This window comes from Anolis carolinensis, chromosome 1 (genome assembly GCF_035594765.1).
Source record: "Anolis carolinensis isolate JA03-04 chromosome 1, rAnoCar3.1.pri, whole genome shotgun sequence".
NCBI classification, from domain to species: Eukaryota; Metazoa; Chordata; class Lepidosauria; order Squamata; family Dactyloidae; genus Anolis; species Anolis carolinensis.
The window spans coordinates 328719526-328746092 of NC_085841.1; the positions used below are offsets into that span (position 1 = coordinate 328719526).

General features: G+C 39.0%; 3 protein-coding genes across 10 annotated transcripts in view; 2 read left to right on the top strand and 1 right to left on the bottom strand.

Annotated features, from left to right (window-relative positions):
* The window catches only part of bbof1 (basal body orientation factor 1), a 17104-nt gene extending 11573 nt beyond the window's left edge, over window positions 1–5531 (top strand). The window contains exon 11 of the mRNA XM_008102754.3: window positions 1224–5531. Within this exon, the coding sequence (XP_008100961.2) occupies window positions 1224–1347 (124 nt within the window). The 3' untranslated portion in view covers window positions 1348–5531. The remainder of the gene's footprint in view (window positions 1–1223) is intronic.
* Window positions 2167–18542, bottom strand: aldh6a1 (aldehyde dehydrogenase 6 family member A1). Its single transcript, XM_003214454.4, has 12 exons — window positions 18386–18542; window positions 14751–14810; window positions 13971–14045; window positions 12675–12836; window positions 12019–12097; window positions 10037–10339; window positions 9408–9529; window positions 8866–9055; window positions 6609–6790; window positions 5627–5806; window positions 4068–4166; window positions 2167–3445 (listed from the first exon to the last, which is right to left on the bottom strand). The coding sequence occupies exons 1-12, from the start codon at window positions 18452–18454 to the stop codon at window positions 3341–3343; spliced, it is 1626 nt and encodes a 541-aa protein (XP_003214502.1). The 5' UTR covers window positions 18455–18542; the 3' UTR covers window positions 2167–3340.
* Window positions 18543–18647: 105 nt separating this feature from the next.
* The window catches only part of lin52 (lin-52 DREAM MuvB core complex component), a 94935-nt gene continuing 87015 nt past the window's right edge, over window positions 18648–26567 (top strand). For 3 of the 8 annotated variants that reach the window (XM_016991378.2, XM_008125562.3, XM_003214385.4), the window contains exons 1-4: window positions 18649–18800; window positions 20255–20329; window positions 23087–23124; window positions 24906–24972. In XM_016991378.2, the coding sequence (XP_016846867.2) occupies window positions 18782–18800; window positions 20255–20329; window positions 23087–23124; window positions 24906–24972 (199 nt within the window). In that variant the 5' untranslated portion in view covers window positions 18649–18781. Of the gene's footprint in view, window positions 18929–20254; window positions 20330–23086; window positions 23125–24905; window positions 24973–25857; window positions 26011–26567 lie in introns of those variants that run through there. The other 5 variants (XR_010001935.1, XM_062967672.1, XM_062967674.1 and 2 more) reach the window with 4 other exon arrangements.

A 26567-nucleotide genomic window follows, 5' to 3' on the forward strand; every position in this document is an offset into this window, starting at 1 on the left:
AGCAGACATGGGGAAATGCTTGCAAAGTTATAAATGTGTTCCTCATTTTCCAAGGTGTGTGAGCAATCTGTCCCAAGGTCCACTGAGCTACTATGTTAGTGCAGCTTTAATTGTATTTGTATGGTAGGTCATCATGTGACAATTGTCCAGAAATGTCTCACAAATAGCTGATACCATTTTAGTTCTGGTTGCAGAAAGTAACATCTACAGTGGCATCTAAAGTAAAATTTTAAACACCATGCTATAAATACTGTGATATACCCATCAAGCTTAGTTTGAGATATTTTATACGGACTAGCACATCTCTGAAGTGATGTCTTCCCGATTCCATAGATTTGCTTATTATTATGTGTGGCCTTAAACCCAGATTGCACCTCTTTCTTGTAGAATACCTGTGTGCCCCGAATCACCAGGTGCTAGTACAAAGTTTTAAAAAGTATATGCACCTGCTAAAAGGGGAAGCAGATAAAAACCAAGGAGATGCATAGTATTTAGGTATAGGTCTGTGCCTTTTGGAAGTGGTTTCATTTTCTTAGTGGTTGTCAGTTCAAACGAACAAACCCTGGATTAAATATAAAGCCAGTTTATCATTGTGGCATGCTCCGAATGTGAGGGAGAGGATCCGAAGTTAATTTATGCACAGGATGTTTTACTGAAGAGAACAAATTTTAGAATGGCAACACTTTAAATGATTTCTATCACAAGTTACATCTGTATTTAAACATCTGTTAAGGAGCTTTGAAAATTTGGACTATAACTATCAGCAACATTTTGTTTCAGACAATTATTTCTTAGGGTTCATCTATACTGTAGAACAGGCATGGGCAAACTTTGGCCCTCCAGGTGTTTTGGACTTCAACTCCCACAATTCTGCAAACTGGCTGGGATTTCTGAGAACTGAAGTCCAAAACACCTGGAGAGCCAGTTTGTCCATGCCCACTGTAGAATGAATGCAGTTTGTCAGCACTTTAATTGTCCTGAATCAATGCTATGGAATCCTGGGATTTGCAGTTTGGTGAGGCATCAGCACTCTTTGGCAGGGAAGGCTAGAGACTTTGTAAAATTACAAGCCCTGTACATCAGGGGCTATAGCCTAATTATCATAAAAGATTAAAAAATTGAGCACAGTTGGGATGGTAGGTATAATATTCAGTCTAAAGGTTTGACTTATCTCTATAAATGTGTGCGTTTTAGAAATTTTCTGACTTATTTTTCCATTACAGCACTGTTGGTATGATCCCTGTCTATGCTTTCATCACTCAGCAAGCCCCTGTATCAGAGTCAGCCTCTCAGAGAAGATCATCAGTCCTTCCAGATATTCAGGTTATACCACCGCAGTCAGACTAAGATTGCTGTTAATCATGAAAGAACTGTAGTAAAAAAAATTTTTACACTTCCTCTTTGGGGCTGTATTGACTATGCTGTTATCATGACATTGCCTCCTTTTATATGCAACAAAGGTTCTTTCAGTTTATCTTCAAAGGTAACGGCATCCTTGTTCTAAAGAACATCATTTATGGTCAGATATTTTTCAAAAAATATCTGTGATCTGTGATAAATTCACTCAGTTGTTCAGAGAATTTGCACCATATTTTGACATTTAAAAAACTAAGTGAAATACAATCCAATTCTATAAAAGTGTTTTGAATAAAGCAAACTGTGTGAAAGATAGTGGAATGGGAAATGATATTGTGGTTTTATTATACGCTACATTGAGATGAAATACTAAATACTTGATTGAATTTAACTTCAGTTAATCTAGCCCCCTCTCAGGTTTGTGTGGTACCTCTTCTCTTTGGGCATGGGAAAGGTTTCTTTCCCTTAAAGTCAGCATAGTATTTTGTCATGGATCATTTAATACTGCTGTTTCCCCAAAAGCTGACGGGAATCTGCTGCTTTCCTTAAAAAAAGCTTACTTTTAAACAATTCCCATTTCATATAAAAGGAACAAGGCACATTTGAGAGAAATGAAGAACATCAAACTTATTCTCAGATGTACAAGAGGACAATGGAAAAACACAAGCCCAGGGAGATAGACGCCTTCATTATATAGTTCTAATCATAGGTCAGTTTTATGTCCTAATATGCCCAATTTAATCATTTGAAATAAAATGGTCCAAAAGAACTAACTGTATTGTATTATATACTGATGAACATTGGCAAGTGTTTTGATTTAACAGCGATTTTATTCATGATTAAGAGCAGTGTGAGATTTTCTAGTATATGGATGAATAACCATTTCAGCAAAGGATCATATTTAATTTAAGTACTTGCTGCTTGCAAAATGGAGACTGTTAGCTGAATCCAATTTGCTTGATTACTGTATATAGCGAAGGAAATACTTTGAGTCTTTCAAAACTGTTAAAATCCTTGTGGCCTGTAAAGTTGCTCATTGTATCCTTCATTCTGCTAACGCAGGCTTTTGTCCATCACATCTAGCTAATTCAGTACACACCAGCCTTTGTTGTTCAGTCCAGCACATCCATCTCAAGTCATACATGTAACTGCTGTATACAAGATGATAAACTTGCCTGTGAGTAATACGGTAATTCCCCCCTTACATTTTTGCACTGGGAAACAATATCCCTGTTAAAGTGATGTTGAGAAAAGAAACTGCTTAAAAAATTCTTCTCATGCCACAACTGCATAACCTCTGAGAATCTATTTGCACTCATTCTTCTTATAAAAAAATATTCAGTGCAAAAATAGTATGTAGGCACATTTGTTCATTTGGAACTAAAGTTATTGTACCGCTTCCATGTATGATGGAAAGTAACATTCTAATGAAGGTGCAGTTTTGCTAACTTTTAAAGACCGAGAGCTTTGAACAGCTTTTTGTTGTATGTGAAAATCTTTAAAACCACTCATTAAGGGGCAGTTGGATTTGCTTTTCAGTCCTGTTATAAGAAACTCAAATTCTTTAAACATTCTCCAGAGTTCCTTGGGGAAGAATTGAGAAAGTCAATTGCAACCGGATATTTAAGTTATAAAACCAATGACAGTAGCAACTGCAAGATTTGGTGTTTAAAAACACAACATTCCATGGAATACAGATTGTGGATTCTCAACAGCATTGCATGAAGGGGCAAAAAAATTCTGATTTTCTTTTACCTGATGACTCACAATGGAGTATTTCCTCTACAAGAAAAATGAAACTGATTAGCTGGTAAAAGGAAAAAAAATTACATTTTGTGTTAAAGGCTGTTGGCCAGTCTGTTTTACATGAAGGGCCCATGATGTAAGTAAGGCCTTCGTACTTCCAAAGGCAACATGAAACGTCCAAGAATAATAGACTAGAAATACTTTCAACAGCAACTCTTAACAAGTACAACAAGCTGCTTTAGTTTCCCATGGTTGGCATTACTACAGCAGGCTTGGCATCAGTGGCATCTTCTTCTTTCCACTGAGAAGTGATTGTCTTCAACTGTGTATAGAACTGCACGCCCTGAAGAGGAAGACAAAGTTCAGTACCAAATTCCAAGATTAAAACCAGTATTTACTAGGTATATCGAATCACAGCAACTTTATTGAGGCAAAATAAGCTGCTTCTTACAAGTATGGGCAGTCCCTCAGTTACAAACAACCCATAGTTAAGAACGAGGGTGAGACAACAGGAAGTGAGATAAATTTACCCCTCAAGGGTAAATTCACTCCTGAAAGAGTTCTCAAGGGGAAAAGGTGTTTCAACTGAAGATTTCTCACCAATCCTTGTTTCCACAACAAGCCAAAATTTTCAAAATTCAATTATCAAAGGGACAGAAAGTGTAGGGGCACAGATAGCAAAGGAAACACCACAAGGATGTTAACCCTTACCTATGCTATCCAAAGCTTACACACACACATATGGCTGGAGTTACACTTTAAAATGTACCTGTTCTGTCTTAAGAACAAACCTACAGAACATATTTTGTTTGTAACTTGGGGACTGCCTGTACCTGATTTGTCAGAAATACAACATGTGGTTAAGCCTATTCTTATCTGAGTATCTCAGACATGGCTTTTATATTATTTTTTGTCTCTTAAAACAGATGTTCATAGAAGCATACACACATATTTAAAAGTATTACCTGCTTGCCATAGAAATTGGTGTCTCCCCTAAAGGAACCACGAGAGCCAGTAAAGGAAAACATAGGCAAAGGCACTGGAATCGGAACATTCACACCAATCTAAACAAAAGTCAAGATAACAGTATTATTTTACACAAGCAAATGTTGAAATAACTGATCAGTTCAAGGGCACTAAGAGGAGCTGGGCCAAGATTTATTTGTCCTGGATTTAAATGTGTGCTCAGCTGTGAACTTACTGCATAATCACTGAGGCATTGTGTTATTTTGCAGCCTAAAACAAAACCAGAAATGACACTAATCGTATCATTACATTTAGCTTCCACAATTTAAAATGCAAGCACCTGGTAGGAAGAGTCTAATAATTATTGGATTCTAAGACAAAAAAGTAGCCCTTTCTTTGTTTGGCTGAAATCCTGGCAAAAATACTCTGAAGCTGCTTTGGAAGAAAGGATTAGGCAGAGAAATCCTATGGACCAGAGGTATACCACCACTTTTTCCTGTGTTTTGTCAGAATTGTGCTTGCAGAGAAAACGTTATGTAGGGTGGTGAAATTCCTTATTTCATGAAGCTTTAAAAATAAATTTATCTTGCATTGCTTCCAATGGGAAATACACCAGGCCCACTCCAGAAGTGGCAAAGTCTTTCTTCCATCTTCCTAACGAGCAGCGCAGAATAAACCCTCTCTCTGTGTGGTATCATTCAGTCCAACTTATTTCACAGAGTATTGCTGAGGCTAATAGATATAAAGCTGCTCTATGGATATATTACTGGTTTATCTAGTCCAGGGTTGGCAGCAGCTGTTAAAAACTGTCCCAGCTTTCTAACTGGACAGCTCAGGGGCTGAATTTTAAATTACATGCACTGAAAATGGGGGTGAGCAAAATGCAACCCTAAATCTGTTTCTGTCCTTTGACCCCTCTAAACTCACCAGACTGACTTCTTTCTCGATCAAAATAGCCTATCTTGAAAATTTGAGATGTTATTTTTTAAACCAATTATACAAGGGCATCCTGCAAGTGAATATCAAAAAGTCCTATTTTTTCTTTTTTCTTTTTTTTTGGGGGGGGGGGCGTGTTGGAGAAGGCGGCTTACACTTTTGGCATCCTGAAGAAAAGTGGCCTCACACTCATAACCCTCCACTAATGTAGAGGATATGCTCTGTTGCTGAACCATGGCTCTCTATAGTTAAGACTGTACTCCCAAACTACAGTAATCCCTCACTTATCCAACATTTGCTTAGCCAACATTCTGGATTATCCAACGCAGTCAGCCTCCCGGTCGGATCCACAGCTGTTTCTCTAGGCAGCAAGGACTGAACTTTTTACAGATTTAATTTTCGACAACGTCGTTACTGTATGTTCATTTTATGCACTTCTATCTTTATTTGTAGTCAATTTATTAGTAGCCAATGTTTCTGTAATCAATGTTTTCAAATTTGTAAATACAGTAAATTACTACATAACATTACCGTGTATTGAACTGTTTTTCTGTCAATTTGTTATTTATGTTGGATAAGTGAGACTCTACTGTATATAGCATAACCACCGTCTTTTACATACCTGTCCAACATCCACTAAATGTGAGTATTTCCGAGCAGTGGCACCATTTGTGGTGAAGATTGCTGTTCCATTCCCATAGGGATTCTCATTAATTATTTCTATTGCTTCATCCAAAGTGTTGGCTTCCAGAACCACTAGAACTGGTCCAAAGATTTCCTCCTTATAGCAGGTCATATTAGGCTGCAAAAACAAAAATATCTGAACTGTAGTTCACATTAAAGAAATTTAATTTTTGATACTATTATTATAGGACTACTCCTTCATAAGTCATTGCTCTTCAGTAGTCATCTATGTTTCTTATATAATGTCTGTAAGTGCTGGCTATAATCACTCTATCCTATAACCACAGTTGGGTTGTTTTTGTTTGCACTGATATATAAGAGGCATTCAAAACTCCACCAATCAATCTCATATACCCAAGGAGTACTGATTCACTAAAATCCAATTGAACTCTCCCCCATATGATACCTACATTCATGATTCCCCAGCCCTCCCCATATATTGAGTAAACACCATTATTGTATTTCCAACTCTTAGTGGACAAATTCATTTCGATTGGTCCACTTCATCTATCACATGGAAACCAAGTGGGAAAAAGTGACACCTGTAGAGGAGGGAACTAGTATTCCCTCCCTACTTTGCAGTTTACTTTCCGCTCCCTCACTGCTTCGCGGCTTTTTTCTAAGAGATGTGCATGTGCAGAAGATGTCAGTTTCCCTTTTGCGCATGCGCCTTCCTTCTCGTCAGCATCCAGCCAGGCCACTCTGGATGCTGACGAGAGGGAGGTGCATTCACAAAAGGGAAACTGGCAGGCACAGGAAGAAGGGTTGCAAAGGGGAGAAAAGCCACCTAACTACTAATATGTGTAAATATTGAAATAAATAAAGTGTCCCTACTTCACGAAATTTCACTTATTGCGGGTGGTCCTGGAACGTAACCCCCGCGATAAGTGAGGGAACACTGTATTCCTATCATATTTTACCTTAACTTTAGCAAGGATAGTTGGTCCAACAAAATTGCCATTTTCAAAACCTTTCACTCTGATATTTCGTCCATCAAGGAGAACATTAGCGCCTTCCTTTGCTCCAGAGTCTATCAGCTGACAGACACGTTCCTTGGCTTGTGGGCTGATCAGGGGCCCCAGATCTGCTCCAGGTTGGTCTCCTATGAAAGTACAAAGAGTGCTAAATCCTAGTAAAATACAACTGTACTTTATGTAACAAAAAGCAAGCTGTATCACTTTTTTGTTGAGCATTCATGCTTCTATTTAATTTCAGTCTGGATGTACCCCCTAAACTCTTGGGCTTACTCCTGGAACATTGATATTGGCACTCTGAAGCTACCCAAGACTCAGAAAGCATCATCATGTTCATTCTAGATTTGGTCCAAAGAATTTATTTGTATACAATACTCAAATCCTTCTCTATACACATAATTTAACTAAAAAGCTCTTATTTGGGTGAAAATGCAGTCATGCTGTGCACAATGTATGTATTTTCTGAAAGAGTTAAAGCAGCAAGAATTATGGAGGGCTCTTGCTAACATTAAATAAGCAGCAAATGCATCTCCAGGAGAGAAAAAAACTGTTGATTGGAATGGTTTAACAAACACAAGTTGGTCTGGTCATCTTCATTACTTCAAATCAATCCTTCAGTCTAATCAAACAAAACCTGGAATTGCAGAGCTGAAATAAACCAAGCACTGAGTTCTGCCAGATGACCCAATGACTCTTTCTGGTTTCACCCGCCTTCCCTGCAAAACATCACAGTAAACAAGTAATCTGGATAGGGGTGGATCAATTCCAAAGCACCCCAAGTTATTTGCACATAGCCAATACAAGTATGAACCATTAGCCTGAAAAATATTTCCAACTGGATACATGATGGTTTATGTAGATGAATTACAGCTGAGAAAACTATCTCTCATTTCTGTATACTTTGGATTTCCATGCCACAGTGGAACAGCCTTTTTGAGGTTGTAACTGTTCTCCTTGATGCACACCAATTGCTTTCCTTATCTAGGTACGCAGAAGCTTCAATGTGTTGTAAAATAGGTCAGAAAAACTACAGCAACACCACCATCCCCATTTCTTACAGCATTGTAAGATGCATGGAAACCAATTCAAACTATGGTGGGTGAATCACCTTATCTCTTGGGATGTTGTGCCAGAAGAAATAGTTCAATGTCTCAGGTGGGGCTCTCTCTAGAAGAGGCAGACAGAGCTTCATCAAGCTCAGGCCCACAAACAGATGGAAGACTTTCCCTCCATATTCCAATTGCCACTGCCCTGGCCTTGAAGAAAGGCAAGAGGCAGCATTTGCTGGACTTAATCCCTTCCCATACTGCAATTTCTTTAACTTTGTGCAGCCATATTTAAATTGTAAATCTGAGGGCAAGGAACTGTCAAATCAATAATTTACAAGCTGTTCTGAGAGACTGTGACTGATGAATAGGATGCAAATACCCTAAAGAAAGAAAGCAACAATAACTTACATGTAACCATTTCAGGCCCACAGACTGTATCACAACATCTGTGAATTTTTTTTTCTTTTCCCTTTTTCTAATCTGTAGTCATTACAGAAGGAGACAAACTTGAGCCATCCTTCTGTTAAAAAGGGGGCCGCTGAGAGGAACCTGCTACCACTATCAACTAACAAAAAGAACATGACACTTTATAAAAATGTTTCTTTCCTATCAAAAAAATGCTTGAAAAAATGGTAGAGGAATTTTTAGCATAGCACCGTTAACAAATTTGTGTCTGGTTATATATATTGCTTTTCTCCACTTGTACTCTATTTATATATTTGTATATAAATCTATTATTACAGATGCTGTTAGCCTCCAAGACACCCCCTCCAAAGAAAACTAAATTTGCATACAATAATCCTAGAACTGCAGAAACAAAGGGGGGAAAAGAGCAAGTAATGGCTCTATTTATCAGTAAAATAAACAATGACTACTAATTCCTACTACTTAGACAAAAATACCAGTAAAGGCAGACCATCCAGGTCCTAACTAAATACAAAATGCCACTTACAGCTCACTACTTCCTCCTACATCTGCCTCTTCCCTTCCCATATATCTTGTTTTTTAGTCCATAAGCCTGATGACAGTGCCTGTCTTTCTTCATTACTGATACTGAGCCACACCATGAGATAATTATAGGGAATCAGGTTATAAATACAGTAATAAATCAGGGCTAATAGCACATGAGCATAATGGATTTTACCAAAATGTACCTGCATTGACTCGAAGCTTTTTAGCTCTTTCCACCAGTTCTGGCAGCCATTGCTTAGCCTCTCCTACTAGAATTGCTGTAGATAAAGCCATGCATCGTTGTCCAGCTGCTCCAAAAGCTGCTCCAACCAGCTGATTCAGAGTATTTTCTTTATTGGCATCTGGCATCACCACTCCATGGTTCTTAGCCCCCTAAAATAAAACCAATCAACACAGAAATTAGTTCCTAGCTTAAGATAGCAGTGGGAAAATATACTTTTTCTCTAACCAACACTCAGCAAATGGAATATATCTTGGAATTTAACATTTCCATCTATCTATTGCTGCTATTACCAAAACAAAGCCTACCTAAAGGTAGGTAATCAGAAATTTTTGAAAAACTTTGAAAATGTCTATTACAATATTGTTATTCAGTACATTTTTACAAAACGTAGGTAGCCAAAAACATCAGAAAGAACCATTCTGAACACAAAATTATCTATATTTGAAAAGTTTTGAAGACAAGTCAAAAACAGTTCCGTAAACAGAGTTACCAGTAAATTACCATATTGGCTTGGACTCTCTTCCCATGCTTAGAACCTCTTTCATAGATATATTCTCCAGCCTGATTAGATCCCACAAAACTGATAGCTTTAATATCAGGATGCTCACAAATAAAATTCACAGCTGAAATAAAAATATATTGTTAAGTAAGGTACTAATCCTCATACTTTAGCAATCATATTCTAGCAACAACAAACCTTAATTCCTCTCATTTGACAGGGATCTTGATGTTCCCACTAAATGTAGGTACTATTCCCCTTTTGGGTCATATTTCCCTTTTTCTCACATTGAATGCATGATCAAAGTTATTTGATATACATTATATACATACATTGAGTGGGTTTGCCTTGAATGTGGAATGAAATATTTAAATAAACCACCCAGCTACACTTTCAAACAGGGAATTTAAAATACTAAAACCTTTCCCCCAGCCTCTCAGTACATGCTTATTTCACAGCAACTATAATCTGCAACCATGAACAGAAATACTAACATGGGAAATAAGTAAAAAAAAAACTTTTTTCAAACTGGCTTAAAAAGAACACAAGGCCGTAACATAATCTAAATGTCATCGCTCTCTGTATCCCACCTATACACAGCAGCTTGGGAAACTCTAATACCTGCAGTTACCTTCATGTTGCCCATGAATGATGTTCAGTGTTCCGTCAGGGGCGCCAGCATCCTGCAGCAACTTGGCAAGAAACATGAGAGCTCCAGGGACGCGTTCTGAAGGCTTCATCAAGAAAGTGTTTCCACACACCATGGCCATGGGAAACATCCAAAGAGGAATCATGGCTGGGAAATTGAAGGGCGCAATGCCTGCACATACTCCCAAGGGTAAGCGATATGTGTAGGTGTCCATGTCTTTTGTGATAGAGGGAAGGGTCTCGCCTAACATAAGGGATGTCACGCTGCAGGCATGTTCAACAACCTCTGCAACACAGGAAGAAGGTGCCAATGATTATTTGTGATACACAGATCCCAAAACTCTTGTTCTCCAGTTGGACACAAATTGGTCATCAAGCTTTTTCACTCTAACAACAGCAATCATTATCTATAAATAGCTCCCATTCTGCCAGCAACTTCCTTTTTGAAAGAAACACTGTGCTAACAGTATTCCATTTTATGCAACATCGCTGTTGTTACCTTAATGAAAAATATATATGCTCACAATTGTCCTTCCCCACAGTTTTCCTTCTCTAGCTCAGGTATTCCTAAATTTTTCTACTCACGACCCTTTTCTACCTAAGACATATTTATATGATCCAGAGTATATAAGTATATAAAATAAGAATTAAAAAAAATACTGATAATAAATCACTATTTGCAAGGCTTGCTAAACAGGCTGATATTTCTTTTTGTGGAGTACAGCTGAAGCATTTTCTGAAAAGTCCACTGCAAGTTGTTGCTAACCGATTTTTCATGACCCAAATACTGAGCTAAGGGAGCCCCATTTGGGGTTGGGATCCACAGTTTAAGAAGCAGTACTTTAACACTTGCCCTTTTGTTCTTAGTAATAGAAAGTCGTAACATGAATGACCCATCAGTTTTACACACATTTAACCCCCTCTTCATTTGAATACATGAGTAGGGATTGGGCAGCTATCTGTCAGGAATCCTGTAACTGAAAAGGGGTTAGACTATATGACATTTGTTTTCACCCATCTCTATGGATCAATGAAAACTAGCGAGGAAGCAAACAAATCAAGACTGAAAGTAAACAAAAATGCTAGATAAACTCCTAAGTTCGTCTGTTAATGAAAATGCCTCTGTCAGCAAAGTTGATGGAAGAACAGTTCCCATCTTCCCATACAACATTCCATGTATCCTCAAAATTTGCTCCAGGTAGTAGCAGCAGAGCAAGAAAGGCATGCAGAATCTGCTTCTGCACTGCTAGATTCTACTGACAGTATATCATTTGTAACATAAAGGGAACCCATCACAAGATAATTATGACGAAGACTATATTCCTGGAGTTTCTGAACTACTGAGACACAAAAAAACACTCAATTTCCCTCATGTAAGCTATTATTTATTTATTTACAGTATTTATATTCCGCCCTTATCACCCCAAAAGGGACTCATAGAACACAGTGGGATGTTATACAGACCATATAACTCCCTTGTTAAAACAGCTTTAATGGCTGCCAGTTTTTAAGGGGGCACAATTCTAAGTGGAGGTCATGACCTATAAAGCCCAATATGGCTTGGGCCAGACTATCTGATGGACCATGCATCCCATGAACTTACCAGAATCTTAAGATTTACAGGGTAGAGCTTTCTCATTGTCCCACTACCATAATAGGCTTGTTTGATGAAAACACAAAACAGAACCTTCTCAGTCGCTACTTCCACCTCTAGAATTTTCTATGAGACCAGACTGGCCTCCTCTCTGTTCTCCTTTTGTCAAGCAGGCATGGATCTGTTTATTCATGCAAGCTTTTAATGTGTGTTCTTTATTTTTAACCTTTTATGCCTTTTAAATAATTTTATACTTTTAAAGTGATGGTTTTGTGAGTTCTTTTATTTATTCCTTTTGTGAGCTGTCTTGGGTTTCACCTCTGGGAGAATATATAAATGAACCAACAACAACAATAGAAACATATGCTTACGGAGGCCTCGGAACACATCCCCCTCTGCATCGGCTAAGGTCTTTCCTTGCTCCAAGGTTATCAGTTTTGAAATTTCTTTCTAGGAAAAAAGAGGGAAGAGATTCCTTAAACATAAGGTTACCTCAATAATGTGGGAGGAAAAAGTGTCTATGGAACAGAAAAATGAACCAATGATAGGTGTTTTTCAGACAGATTACCATATGGATAAATAGCAATTTAATCAATAACTGTCAAATTCACATTAAGACAACTTTGAGCTAAACCAAAATGAATATGTGATTATTTTTGCAAGAAATAGGTATCTAATCTTCCCCACAGGAATTAATACCTAAAGTCCAACATTCCTATGTTAACACGAAGAATAATCTAGGCAGGAAGAAAATGGAACTATGGATTAGCAGAGTAAAGGTTCTTCTCCCTTTTCTTTACACAAACAAAAATATTTCATCTGAAACTAAAATGGTTTTATCTGATAAATGAATAAATCCCTGTTCAGCAGATAATCTTGCCTTTAGGCAGGCACTGATGTCCATATGCAGCAAGGTAATAATTTTATGTGCAAAGTGGCTTATAAACTTGATTCTGTTTACAGTAGAAGAGCAATTATAATTCTCATATTACAGCAAATGAGCCAAGCACAGGACACAATTCCTCACCAGATTATCTTTGATGAGCTGTTGATATCGTAGAAACACTTGCTGTCGACTCAGAATTGATGTCTCAGACCAATTCTGGAATGATTTTTTGCAAGAAGCCACTGCTGCTTCCATCTCACTCTGTGTGGCTTTTGGGACATGGCCAACCACCTCATTAGTGGCCTGTTAGAATAGCAAATGAAACATAAATTGACATTATAATAAAGAGAGCAATCCTAACTGACTCAGGCAGCTGCTATTCATGATATAGAGTATGATGGAGCCCCTCCCCCCAAATCTCTACTGATGGGGGAGGGAGTCTACTTCACTAGAACCTTATAAATACCCACAGAAAATGTTAGCGGTATAAACATGTGTCTATCAGCAACTTCCAAAATGTGTTGTTCCATACTGAGTGTTAGCTGAAGAGATCATTTATTGATAACAACTGACTTTGGCTAGTTCTCAGGAGGCATAAAGATGAAACTACTTTATTTTACTACTACAGTAGAGTCTCACTAATCCAAGCCTCGCTTATCTCCAAGCCTCTGGATAATCCAAGCCATTTTTGTAGTCAATGTTTTCAGTACATCATGATATTTTGGTGCTAAATTCGTAAATACAGTAATTACAACATAACATTACTGCGTATTGAACTACTTTTTCTGTCAAATTTGTTGTATAACATGAAGTTTTGGTGCTTAATTTGTAAAATTATAACCTAATTTGATGTTTAATAGGCTTTTCCTTAATCCCTCCTTATTATCCAAGTTATTCGCTTATCCAAGCTTCTGCCGGCCCGTTTAGCTTGGATAAGTGAGACTCTACTGTATTAACATATGCATCAGCCTCAGACATTTCTTATACCAAACTGTTTTAAAATTACTGAAACTTCTATATTAAAGCAAATGTAATAGGAAGATTCAAGAGTATACTAAGTAAAGTAATATTAGGGATCATACACTGAACGAATCTGTATTACGGTATGTTTTGCAGTTAATATCAAAGTAGTTCTAAGCCCTTGAAAAGGATCCAGTCAAAACCATTCTTTTCCCTTCATAAAGAACCTGATCATTCTGATGGAAATAAGAACTACTAGGAAAAAGTAAAATAACCTGTCTTCCAAAAAAAATCAAGCTTGTTATAATAGCACTGAAGTTTTTCCCTTTAAACGCCACTAAAGACAGCTGGTTAAATTCAGGTTGTTTACAAATACAACTTAGAGAACCACTATAAAACTTCCTTGTCCTTCTTTACACTGATGTACTGCACAATCCAAGTCAGACAGATGAGCACAAGGAAAAAAACATCACTTACTGGGTTGTGGATATCAATCCATTCATTGGTTTTGGACTCAACAAACTTGCCATCTATGAACAGCTTGGTTGTTGGCTGTGGAATGCAAAGTTCTAGTCAGTGTTATATCTTAATACCAATTAGGTCAGACTCGTCTACCTACAACAATATTATTTGTATAGTCCCTTCTCTTATTTGCCCTTTAATTATCTTCACATAGGGATCTCCGGTTTATGGATTTACAGAAGACTGAAAGCTACTTTATGTACTGTTTCATTATCCGGGCAGAGGCCACTAGGGGACACTAGAGAGAGACGGATAGTCCATTTTACCATGGGAGCTGAAGGAGGAAAACAATTTCTTCCATTTTTGCTGATGATTCCCCCTCCCATATCACAAAGGAGAGTTGTTTCCACAACAGGGAAATGGGTGGGTGGGTGGAGGATAACAGGGGGAAATGGTTTTCCTCCTTCAACCCACCCTCTACCCCCATAAAATGGGACTATCCATCTCTCTCTAGCTCCCTCTAGTGGCCTCCACTCAGATGATATACATGAATATATATAGTAGAGTACTGTTCTAAGTCAAGAAATTTTAGTCATAAAATCACCCCCCCCCCAAAAAAAAATCACACTTCTCTAGCTTCACTCACTGGATACAGTAGAAGTGGTTTGGTACACATATTTTTTCCTCTTTCCAGGAATGCACCAGAATGTCAGTCACTACCCTGAAAAAGCCCAGCCTGACAGTATATGATGTGCCTCTCCCTCCGCTCACAATTTAAACAACAGAACAACTTACCACTGATGAGGATGAAAAGAATGATGATGAATGCCAGCTGGGAGTAACTTTCCTAGAGATCTGCAAGCAGAATATATAGCAGGGAGACAAAAACTAATTCAGTGCAGTAAAGAATAGCCATACTGGGCAATGGTGGGCAAAACACGCACCCTGTTTTTATAGCACCTGGGCCTGGAGGACCACAGTAAAAAGAAAAAAAACTTCCCATTTAAAGCAAGGTTTATACTTCCCCAACACCTTGTGTAAAAGCGGAATTTCAGATCTAGAAGAACATACTGCTATGTGTAAAGGAGGTATGTTGAAGCATGAACATTTTTAGAGGGGAAGCTTTGCTTTCTTTTGCTGCTGCTATAGAACAAGATTTGGCAACACTGCAGTGCCCATATGGCTTGCTGTTCCCTAGAACAAGACTTCTCTAAAAAATTCCACTCAACCTTTTACCCAATAAATGTTTACATGACCCCAGGTGTATAGGTATATAACAAAGGGATGTAAAATCAAACATTTAGAAAAATAAATTATCATGTGTAAGGCTTGCTAAATAGGTTGATTTTCCTTTTTATGAAGTACAGCTGAAGCATTTTCTGTAGAGTTCACTGTAAACACTGAATGTTGTTGCTAACAGATTTGTGTAAATGGGTGGCATTTACTGTTGACAATTTTATTGTGACCCCAGTACTGAGCTAAGTCAGGACCCATAGTTTAAGAAATGGTGGTCTAGACGTTGTCCAATTGTGATGTAGGAAGTCTACAGCCTATTGGCTGTTAGGAATTGTGGGAATTGAAGTAAAAAACACCCGGAGGGCCGGAGTTTGCCCATGCCTCATCTATATTCTCATATTCCAAAACAGCATGTTCCCTTCCAAACATTGTTGCAGTAAGCATTATGAATTACAGCTGACAGGTGCAATCCAAGGATACCTCAAATGCCCTCCCTCAGACCTATTCTAAACAAAACAGCCTTGTTTTGGTTTCTAATGCAAAGTCAGCACAGTTGGCAGTGGATCTTTTCAGTAAATTTCTGCAAAGAATGCCTGAACTTGGTGTGTATCTTCTACACTGTAGAAATAATGCTGTTTGACCCCACTTTAACTGCCTTGACTCTAATGCTATGGAATACTGAGGTTTCCAATTGTAAAACATTGCATCGAACCATAGGATCAATGCAATGTTTTAAATACCTTAATGTTTAAGGTTTTAATGTTTTATGATATGTTTGATGATCTATTTAGTTTTAATGAGCTAATTTATGATTATATGTATTGCTTTTAGACTTGTAATGTTTCTTTTATATGGTTGTGACGCAGTGAATCTTTGCCAGTTATTGTGTTGTGAACTGCTTTGAGTCCCCTAGAGGTGAGAAAAGCGGTATATCAATGAAATAATAATATCACACTTTTCACCTTCTGTCTCAAAGGGTGCTGGTGCCTCACAAACTACAACTCCAAGGATCCCACAGTATTATGCCATGGCAGTCAAAGTGGTGTCAAAATGGCATTAATGCTATCTTTAAGCAAATTCTGCCTGCTCAGCAACACAGATTTGGCCTGGCTTTCCAAGAACTCTAAGAATGCACTGGAATCATGAAATTCAAAACATGATGTTCCTAGTCGCAGCTGAAACATAGAAAAGTTGCCTTTTTAGGGGGTCCAACTGCTCCTGAAGGGAAGACTGTGATCCAGAAGGGATTTGGAATCCTAGGGCCCTCCCACACAGCCATATAATCCAGAATATAAAGGCAGAAAATCCCACATTATCTCCTTTGAACTGGGTTATCTGAGTCCACATAACACAAGCCAACAAAATCAAACTTTTTGTAATCATCAGAAATAAGAGTAGCACAGTTTAAATCAATTTTATGGTGATTTTTAAAAATATGATGAATGGTACATTAGAGCGGACTACTGTAAAGTCTGGACATCTCACATCATATTCGTGTAACAAAAGCCAACAAGGATTTTTCAACAGATATAATTTTAGGTCATCCTTATAGACCTAAAATTCAGATCAGCACTGAATTCACATCAGTTTATTTTCAGATCAGTTTTTATTTTAAAATTCAGCGCTGAATTCAGATCAGTTTTTATTTTTTTCTCTATCACATGTAGCTTTTTGTGATGAGGTTAATCAAATAATTAATGCATTTACACACTGATATCAATAGAATCTAATTAACCACAAGCCAACAAGTAATTTTCATCATATATAATTTTAGGTCATTTTTATAGCTTTTTGCGCTGAATTCAGATCTGTCTGAGGCTAATCAAATACTTGATGCATTTACGTACTGATATCAACAGAATCTTAATATCAGTGCATACATGCATTAATTATTTGAACAGCATCATCGCAAAAAAAAGAGAAAAAATAAACACAGACCTGAATTCAATGCAAAAAGCTATAAGAACTGTAGCTTTTTTATAATTCAGTGCAAAAAAACTACAGTAGTCTCTCACTTATCCAAGCTAAACGGGCTGGCAGAACCTTGGATAAGCGAATATCTTGGATAATAAGGAGAGATTAAGGAAAAGCCTATTAAACATCAAATTAGGTTATGATTTTACAAATTAAGCACCAAAACATCATGTTAGACAACAAATTTGACAGAAAAAGTCGTTCAATATGCAATAATGTTATGTTGTAATTACTGTATTTACAAATGTAGCACCAAAATGTGATATATATTAGGGCCGGGCTGTGGCGCCGGCTGTTGAGCAGCTGCAATAAATCACTCTGACCATGAGGTCATGAGTTTGAGAATAGCCCATGGCGGGTGAGCACCCGTCAATTAAAAATAAAAAATAGCCCCTGCTCGTTGCTGACCTAGCAACCCGAAAGATAGTTGCATTTATCAAGTAGGAAATAAGGTACCACTTACAAAAAAGTGGGGAGGCAAGTTTAACTAATTTACGACCTGGAATGCGGAAGTGCCGTCAGAGTGGATGATGAAGCAGCTGCTCCCCCCTGTGGCCAGAATCGAACATCCCCTCAAAAGAAGGTTAAATTGCCTCTGCGTCTGTCTGTCTCGGTCTCTGTTTGATGTGTTTATGGGCATTGAATGTTTGCCCTATGTGTGTATAATGTGATCCGCCCTGAGTCCCCTTCGGGGTGAGAAGGGCGGAATATAAATACTGTAAATAAATAAATTGAAAACATTGACTGCAAAAATGGCTTGGATAATCCAGAAACTTGGATAAGCGAGGCTTGGCTAAGTGAGACTCTACTGTACAAGAATGACCTAAAATTATATCTGATGAAAAATACTTGTTGGTTTGTGTAATGTGGGATTTCCTGCCTTGATATTCTGGGTTTTTCTGGCTGTGTGGAAGGGCCCCTAGAGTTGGAAGAGACTCCCGGGGCCATCCAGTCCAACCCCCTTTTGCCATGCAGGAAGACACAAAGCACCCCCGACAGATGGCCACCCAGCCTCTGCTTAAAGTCATCCAAAGAAGCATTGGCTCAGGTTTGTGCTTCGGACGGTGACCGAGGCCCAACGCTAGAGCAACGCTGCTTCACCTCAGCTGTTGCCCATCTCCCTTCCCAGAGGAAGGATAGGAAAATGGGGGCAAGCCCCAGTCCTGCCTTCGCGCCCCTGAACAGGCCCGAGCCCCGCCCTCCGCTGCGAGCGACCTCACCCGGAGCCAGAGGCAGCAGCGCCGACCTCCCTGCGCCCCCCGCACCGCTACAGCTGCCACCGCCGCCATTCTGCGCGCGACCCTCTGCTCAAAAACAGTCCCGTCCACCTCGACAGGGAGGCCCCGCCCTTGCCTCGCGGCGGGCCAATGGCATCCTTATCCCTAGCACCTTTTCCGCCCCTTGAAGTTTTGGCCTCCAATGAGATGCCGAGTTCGCGCGGTTTTCTTCCTCTCCGGGCTGTCATTGGCTGTTTGGCGTGAACGCCCCCTCTAGACGGAGCCTGATTGGACGTTTGCTTCTTTCCCCCTCAGAAGGGGTTCTTTGAAGAGGGAGATAGTCGAGGTGTTGGGACTCCCGCGTTGGAAGGGGACCCGGGGGTCACGTGACGGACCAAGATGGCGGTCTCGGGTGAAGGTGAGGAATGCAGAGGCGGGGTCTTATGTCTCGTCGGCTGGAGGGTTGAGGCTTGGGTCTGTCAAAGCGTAGGTTTGAGTTATTAAGTGAGTGTGTGAGCGAGGCCGTGGCTTGAAACTGCAGCGCGGGTATGTTAATTAGTCAATTAGAACTCACATAGGTTACTTGTTACTCTTTGAAGAGCTTCCCTTCACTGTTCAGATCTAGAGTTCCTGTTAAAGCTAACGGTGGGCAGGGTTGCTGTGAGTTTTCCGGGCTGTATGGCGATGTTCCAGAAGCATTCTCTCCTGACGTTTCGCCCACATCTATGGCAGACATCCTAAGAGGTTGTGAGGTCTGTAACGGTGGGCAGTTTATTGCACAACCAGCGTTTGGGGAGGATGGGGACTGCAGTCCAGTAATATTTGGGCATGCGGTGCTTCCCTAACTCCAAGGGTTCATCTACACTGTAGAATTAATCCAGTTTGATACCACTTTAGCTGCCATAGCGCAATGTTTTGGAATCCAGGGAGTTGTAGTTTTGCAAATCCTTCTACCTGCTCTGCCGAAGAGTGCTGGTGCCTCACCAAACTTCAACTCCCAGTATTTCACAGCATCAAACCATGGCAGTTAAAGTGGTGTCAAACTGCATTAATTCTACAGTGTAGATGCGCCCAAAGTAAATTGCAATATGTAACATGATTTTTTGTTCCTGGGTTATAAATGTCATTTCCAAATTGGTTTTATCATAAAAAGATGGAAATGGTTTATTCAACTGCAAAAACTTTGTTGTGGTATGTATATTGAAAGGTTAAAAATGGCATATTTTCATTAAAGAAAATTACAAATGAAGTACCTAGCCTGAAGGAAATAATAATACTACCCTCGGCCACAAAAATGACGTTTCTGGAGTATCTCAAAATAAGTACTGCACAATTAAACAGGAAATAACACTTTCAAACTAGAAACAGAAAATCTTTCAAATTTTGTTACACAGTGTTATCAGGCTGGTTTCATCCTTTCAGTGCTTGGCTCCAAAGAAGCTATGGTTCAGTGCTTCCCAGACTGTGATCTTGCACTTGTTGTAGACCTCAATTCTCAGAATCCCTGATCATCAGCCAAGGCAGCTAGGGTTTCAACTGAATTTAGACTTCCTCCCAAATCAAAATGTAGAAGAGTGCATCTTTATTGGCAGGAGTTTAATTAGACAGGGTGTGGGAAGAGGGAAAAGGACTTTCATGGCTTTAGGTTTCAGTTCATGCCTGATAAGATTCTGTAGGTTTCTGCATTTGTGTTCTTCATGCATCCTGAATGAATACTGCACTCCCACGGCTGTGGCACTGCTTTTTTTTTTTGGCTTAGAATAGTTGCTTCTATATGTGTGCTATATTTTATGTATTAAATTTATTATACTGTATATATATATATATATATATATATATATATATATATAAGTAGTTATTATGTTGTTCTAGGTACAGACTTGGAGGCTTCATTGCTGAGCTTTGAAAAGTTGGACCGGGCATCACCTGACCTCTGGCCAGAACAATGTAAGTTGTACTTGAGTGGGAAATATGAGAAGCAGGCAGAAGTTCTTTAGCCAATTGCAGTTTCTTTGAGGAACCAGTGTGGATAGTGGTTTGAGTGCTGGATTAGCATTCTTGAAGACCAGGGCTACAGGTTCCCAACCTCATTTTTAAGAGTACCCCAAGGGGTTTTTTTTGGTCATATTTGTGTTTTCATTTATGGTCTAAAATAATTCTCAAAATTCACCAAACAAAGGTGCCTACACATGTTAGTTAGCTTATGAATTGCTTATTTGTGTTGTACATAATGGTTTCAGTGTCGAACTAGGGTTTTAAGAGGCCAAGGTTTGAATCCCACCTTAATTGCAGAAATCCACTTTGGGCAAATCACAGTCAACCTAAGAGGAAGCCAATGGGAAACTTCCTCTGAATAGATTACACCAAGAAACCCCTATGATGAGGTCATCATTTATAGGGGTCAGTTTAAGGAACAGCAAAGCAGTAAGTGTTCTCTGCACCTAGGGAGATGATGACAGTTGTTGTTGAGTATTAGAATCAGAGAGTTGTAGTTAGGAAACTACAAGGGTCTTCCAGTCCAACTCCTTGCCATGCAGGAAGATACAATCAAAGCACTCTTGACAGATGGCCATCCAGCCTCTGCTTAAAAACCTCCAGAGAAGGAGATTCCACCACACTCTTAAGGTAGCATTTTTCACTGTTGAACAGCTCTTACTGTCAGGAAGTTCTTCCTAATGTTTACATAGAATCTCATTTCCTGCATTTATAATTAGGTGCCTCATATTACAATCAGTGGACATTTCTAGGCAGGGTACTTCAGCAGTGTCAAAAAAAAAACATAACCCAGAAGTTATGGAAATCAAATTCTACCTTTTGAAAAAAATATACTTTTTATATTAAGTAGTGGGATGCAAAATAGTCTTCAGCCTGAATAAAAAGTGAGCCATGGCTCCTTCTCCAATCTCAGAAAAAGTGGAAACAGAAAGCAATACAATACTGAGAGGGAAGAGGATGGTTAATATTACATTCCTATCATGTAAATGTGAGAAATATGACATGTTATGGTTAGCTGGTGCAGCTTGATAGTGTATCCTCTGCTCGCCAGTAACTTACTTTCCTATGCTGTAACAAGTTCTTGAAAAAGTAGCAGCTGTTTTGTATAATTAAACTTAAATCAGGGAAAATTTGCTTGAGATTAGTATTTTTAGGTTAGGTTTTGAGCCATCTGTACACTTATAGAAGGGGTTTTGTGCATGTCTTAATTTATTTATGACTGGTAAAAGGTAAAGGTTTTCCCCTGACGTTAAGTCCAGTCGTGACCGACTCTGGGGGTTGGTTCTCATCTCCATTTCTAAGCCAAAGAGCCGGCATTGTCCGTAAACACCTCCAAGGTCATGTGGCCGGCATGACTACATGGAGCGCCGTTACCTTCCCCCCGGAACGGTACCTATTGATCTACTCACATTTGCATGTTTTCAAACTGCTAGGCTGACAGGAGCTGGGGCTAACAGCAGCCGCTCATTCCGCTCCCGGGATTTGAACCTAGCACCTTTTGATCTGCAAGTTCAGCAGCTCAATGCTTTAACATACTATGCCACCAGGGGCCCCTATTTATGACTGGAGGTACCCTATATACCCATGTATATTTTTGTCACATCTCCTTCCCCAAATTGGACCAATCTATCCATCGGTCTGTGTGAATGCTGTACTTTAACTCTTAAAGAGGAAGAATCCCTTTCTCTGTGTAGAGTGGCAAGAAGCCAAGAGCTTAGTATGTCCTGGAAGAAGATAAAAGAAGCACTGACTTCCCTCTACTTTTTTCGCTGTGGTGGCACATCTGGCCTTTTTGAATGCCTGAGTTGGGGAAATGGCTAGGTGCAGTTGGCCCTCAAGTATCATTGCTGCTTTCCTCTCTCTATGGAATGACCCTCGACTTATCCACGGGAGATATCAAAATATTTATACACGGTAGATATTAAACCAAAGGATAACTATGTATAAATAAATGTGCCACTTTAAAAAAAATTGAGTATGTTTCCAATATATCAGGAGTAAGGAAAGACCAAGGATTGATATGTTTTTTCCTGGCATTGGAAGTCATTTACTAGTCTGTGTGCATATAATGCTAATTACATTTTCACAATGTGGACAAAGCATTAACTATGACAGCTTTTTCGGGTGAAGAGAAGGAACTTCTGAATCAAATGCATTTACAACAGTTTTATCATGGACTATAAGATAATTCTGCTCTTGCTAGGATTTTGACATTGATTCTTAGACTCCAACTTGAGAAATGCTTAGGCAATCCAGTTATAGTTACATAATATTTAGCCCAGACTTGGGCAAACTTTAGCCCTCCAGGTATTTTGAACTTCAACTTCCAGAAATCTCATCCAGCATACCGGCTGTTAGGAATTGTGGAAGTTGAAGTCCAAAACACTTGGAGGGCCGAAGTTTGCCCATGCCTGATTTATCCATATTGGACATTGAGGGAATGCACTTTAAGTTAAAACTGCATGAAGGTGTACTTTGATGATGAGCCAGAGGAAAAAAGGCAAGCGGCTGCTCAGCACTATGTACCTATGTAGAAGCAACATGATTAATACTGAACTTGACACAGTAACAGAATTAAGAGTTAAGTAAAATGGGATGTGAATGGGTGCTGGATCCTTCTAGCAGTTTAAGAAGTTATATTGTTAAAAGGTCTTTGAAATTCTATAATGTCAGAAATTATATTGCAGTAACTGTCTGCTTTGCTTCCAGTACCAGGTGTTGCTGAATTTGCAGCTTCTTTTAAAAGTGTAAGTAGTTTCTATCATGGATTTATATTAGCATTGTGTACATATCTATTCAGAAGTAATGCTATTCAAGTTAGTAAAAGGAGGCTTCCTTCCAGAGAACTGTGTATCAGATTGTAGCCTTAGCGCCATCTACAATAACTATTTAATGAGGTTCGAAACTAACTTCAAAATGTGGCAGCCAGACAAAAAACTCAAACAAAGGTGATCAAAATAAAACCCTTAATACACACCAGTGGTTTGTGTCATCACCACCCAAGCCTCAAACTGGTTCCAGGATTTCCCATATACTCATTCACTTTTTCCATACTGATTTGAAGCAGCATTAAATGGTCAGTGTAGATGTGCCCTTAGTCTGCTTAATTCATTCTGATTTGTTTGCTTTTCTTGCTTTGAGATGCTGGTAAACAAAACATAAAATTTCTATACGCCATTTTACATAAGTGTGTGCCATTGCTTCTAGATACTCACTGTAGATTTGATCTAGACAGGACACTCCACTAATGGATAGGTTCTTCCCATTCATCAAATGGTTTAATATCCAACAGAGTCCTCTGGAAGAGAATTATTAGCTTTTTTGCCAATAGTATGAAGTAGTAAGTGTGAAGTAGCCAGTTTTAAGTGCATATTCAATACTGTGTGAATATAAATATGTTTTATTGCTGTAATTGTTTTGAGATATTTGATACAACCTATTAGGCTTAGGAGACTGAACTCAAACCATATGTAAGCTAGTATGGTATTGCCGTAATTCCATGTGTGATGTACTCAGTAGAATACACAAGGCAGCAGATTTTGGAGTATTGTTAAAAAGCAGATAATTGACAGGTATTTTATTTGCTATATTTTAAATACTGTTTTGTTATTACATTTAAATTTTATGCCTCATACATTAAAATGCCACGAGTCATCGCAGGCATTTCATGTTTTGGTTGGGATATTAGCATTGACCATATTGATGGAACCAGAAAATAACCTTATTCAAAAAAATTAAAGTGCAAAATTCTTGAATTGTTCTCTTGAAATAACGCCTTCAGGTTTTTTTAAAATTAAAATTGAATTCCTAATTTTCTGCACAAATATATAATGAAACCATAAGTTAACCACATGGAATGCTTTACAGTGTTTGGTGTATTGAAACAAGAATTAAAAGAGACCCTGGGGAAAAATTAGTTTTTATCAACGTATGTTCTTCATAGGGGCCCCTGGTGGCACAGTGTGTTAAAGCGCTGAGCTGCTGAACTTGCGGACCAAAAGGTCCCAGGTTCAAATCCCGGGAGCGGAATGAGCGCCTGCTGTTAGCCCCAGCTCCTGCCAACCTAGCATTTTGAAAACATTCAAATGTGAGTAGATCAATAGGTACCGCTCTGGCGGGAAGGTAACAGCGCTCCATGCAGTCATGCTGGCCACATGACCTTGGAGATGTCTATGGACAACGCCGGCTCTTCGGCCTATAAATGGAGATGAGCACCAATCCCCAGAGTCGGTCACGACTGGACTTGACCTCAGGGGAAACCTTTACCTTTACCTATGTTCTTCATATATAGCAAAGTAAAACATCTCATCCAAGTCGCCTTGAGATAAGCTTATTCATTTACTCTCTCAGATTTGGACAAAGGTGAAATGTAAGCATCTTGTAAACAGCTGAGTAGAATATTTGACTGAAATGGAGTTTTGACATTCTGGGTTAGTTAGGTTTACTTAAAGTATTTCGTGGCTCCTGTTTGACAAAGAAAACAGATTATCGCACTCCCCCTTTGTGTGTGTTCATTTCTTTTTAATAGCCTATCACCAGTTCTCCTCCCAAATGGATGGCTGAATTAGAAAATGATGATATTGACATGTTAAAAGGTAAGTTGGTTATAATCTTTAAAGCCCTATATGATTTGGGTCCAGGTTGCCTTCAGGATCGCCTTCTCCCATATAATCTGTCCCTACATTGAGGTGCTCTGGGGGACGTTTACTCCAACCAGCCAGAACCCGACTGGTGACCTCCACCCAGAGGACCATTTCATCAGCAGCCTAAAATGAATTAAAAATGTTTAAATTGTACACTACTGAATATCTATGAATGGTTAATAGCCCTAAACAGTTCTGGCCCAGCTAACCTGTCCAAATGTATCTTCTCCTATGAATCACCTCACAAATTAAGATTGTCTGGGAGGCCCTGCTCTCGGTCCCACTTTTTCCCCAAGCGCAACAATTCTCAGTGGTGGCCCCTTGGCTGTGGAACTCCCTCCCTAGCAACATTAGATCAGCCCTCTCCCTCCTAGGCTTCAGAAGGAAAGTAAAAACCTGGCTCTGGGATTAGGCTTTTGGAGAATAGCATAGTGCAATAATATATTTGGAGTATGTGCAGTGATTACAGAACGGCCTTAGACTACTATTTCTGGGTGGAGTGATTTTAATATTGAATGTAATGTTTTTAAATGTTTAATATGTATTAATTTTAATTCAATTTATTTTAAGCTTAATGTTTGTATGTGTGTAAGACATTGAATAATTGCCATATGTAAGCTGCCTTGAGTCCCCCTCAGGGTAGAGAAAGGTGAGGTATAAATAGGGCAAATAAATAAATAAATATTAGTAGTACTGAAAGCAGATTGTACTGAGCTCTAAGGAAAGCACAAGCACATTACGTTACATGGCAAAAATGAAAAATTGTCCATCTTTGTGAAGTGTGGCAACATAGCAGTGGACATTGCTTTTTCAAATTTCATCTCTTTTTCTTTTCAGAATTTTAATAGATGCTCTGGTCAGCCAGCATGGTGAAGTGGTTTGTGTTGGGTTAGGACTTTGGAGACTAGAGTTCAAATCCCTGCTCAAGCATGGAATCACATGGGGGACCTTGGGCAAGTCACATTCTGTCAGCCTCAGGGAAAGGCAAAGGCAAGCCTACTCTGAATAAATCTTGACATGAAAACTAATTGGGAATGACTTGAAGGCACACAGCCACTGCTCGTGCCATTTTTATTCCCAAAAGACAAATATGAGTCCACATGTACAGAATTTAGTGATCACACCTGCTATGCTTCTGTTGTGGCTTTCATGCTAGAAGACAATGTGTGTGTGAAACAGAAAAGAAAATTGTCAATCTTTTCCTTTCTCTGGCTGATCTCTTTTCTATCTAAGTTCTCTTAACTTAATATTCCCAGTTTTGCCATTTGCACCAATATGTATTTGGATGGTGACTTTCCCCCTCTTATATCCAACATGATAGCATGGCAGAACAATCTTTTCACTTCTGCGGGTTTTCCAAAAACTAAGTCTGGAAAATTTCTCAGCCTCCTAGAGAATACTTTTGAAGTGCGGGGTTTCAGTCAGAAGGAGAGATTGTCTTACATCCACTAGATTCAATCGTTCTGCCAGTCAAGTGATAAATCTTCCCCATAAAATTAAATTTATCCTGCCTTTGAATACAGTTATGTTTAAAGACATGCATATAA

Bases quoted from the DNA above. Each gene is read 5' to 3' on its own strand.
- aldh6a1 (XM_003214454.4), bottom strand. From the start codon at position 18,454: ATGGCGGCGGTGGCAGCTGTAGCGGTGCGGGGGGCGCAGGGAGGTCGG. The intron at 10,340-12,018 runs GTAAGCATATGT...CCTGTGTTGCAG, and splicing joins GGATGTGTTCCGAGGCCTCC to AGGTTGTTGAACATGCCTGC. The intron at 4,167-5,626 runs GTATGTAAAAGA...ACTTTTGTTTAG, and splicing joins ATTTAGTGGATGTTGGACAG to ATTGGTGTGAATGTTCCGAT.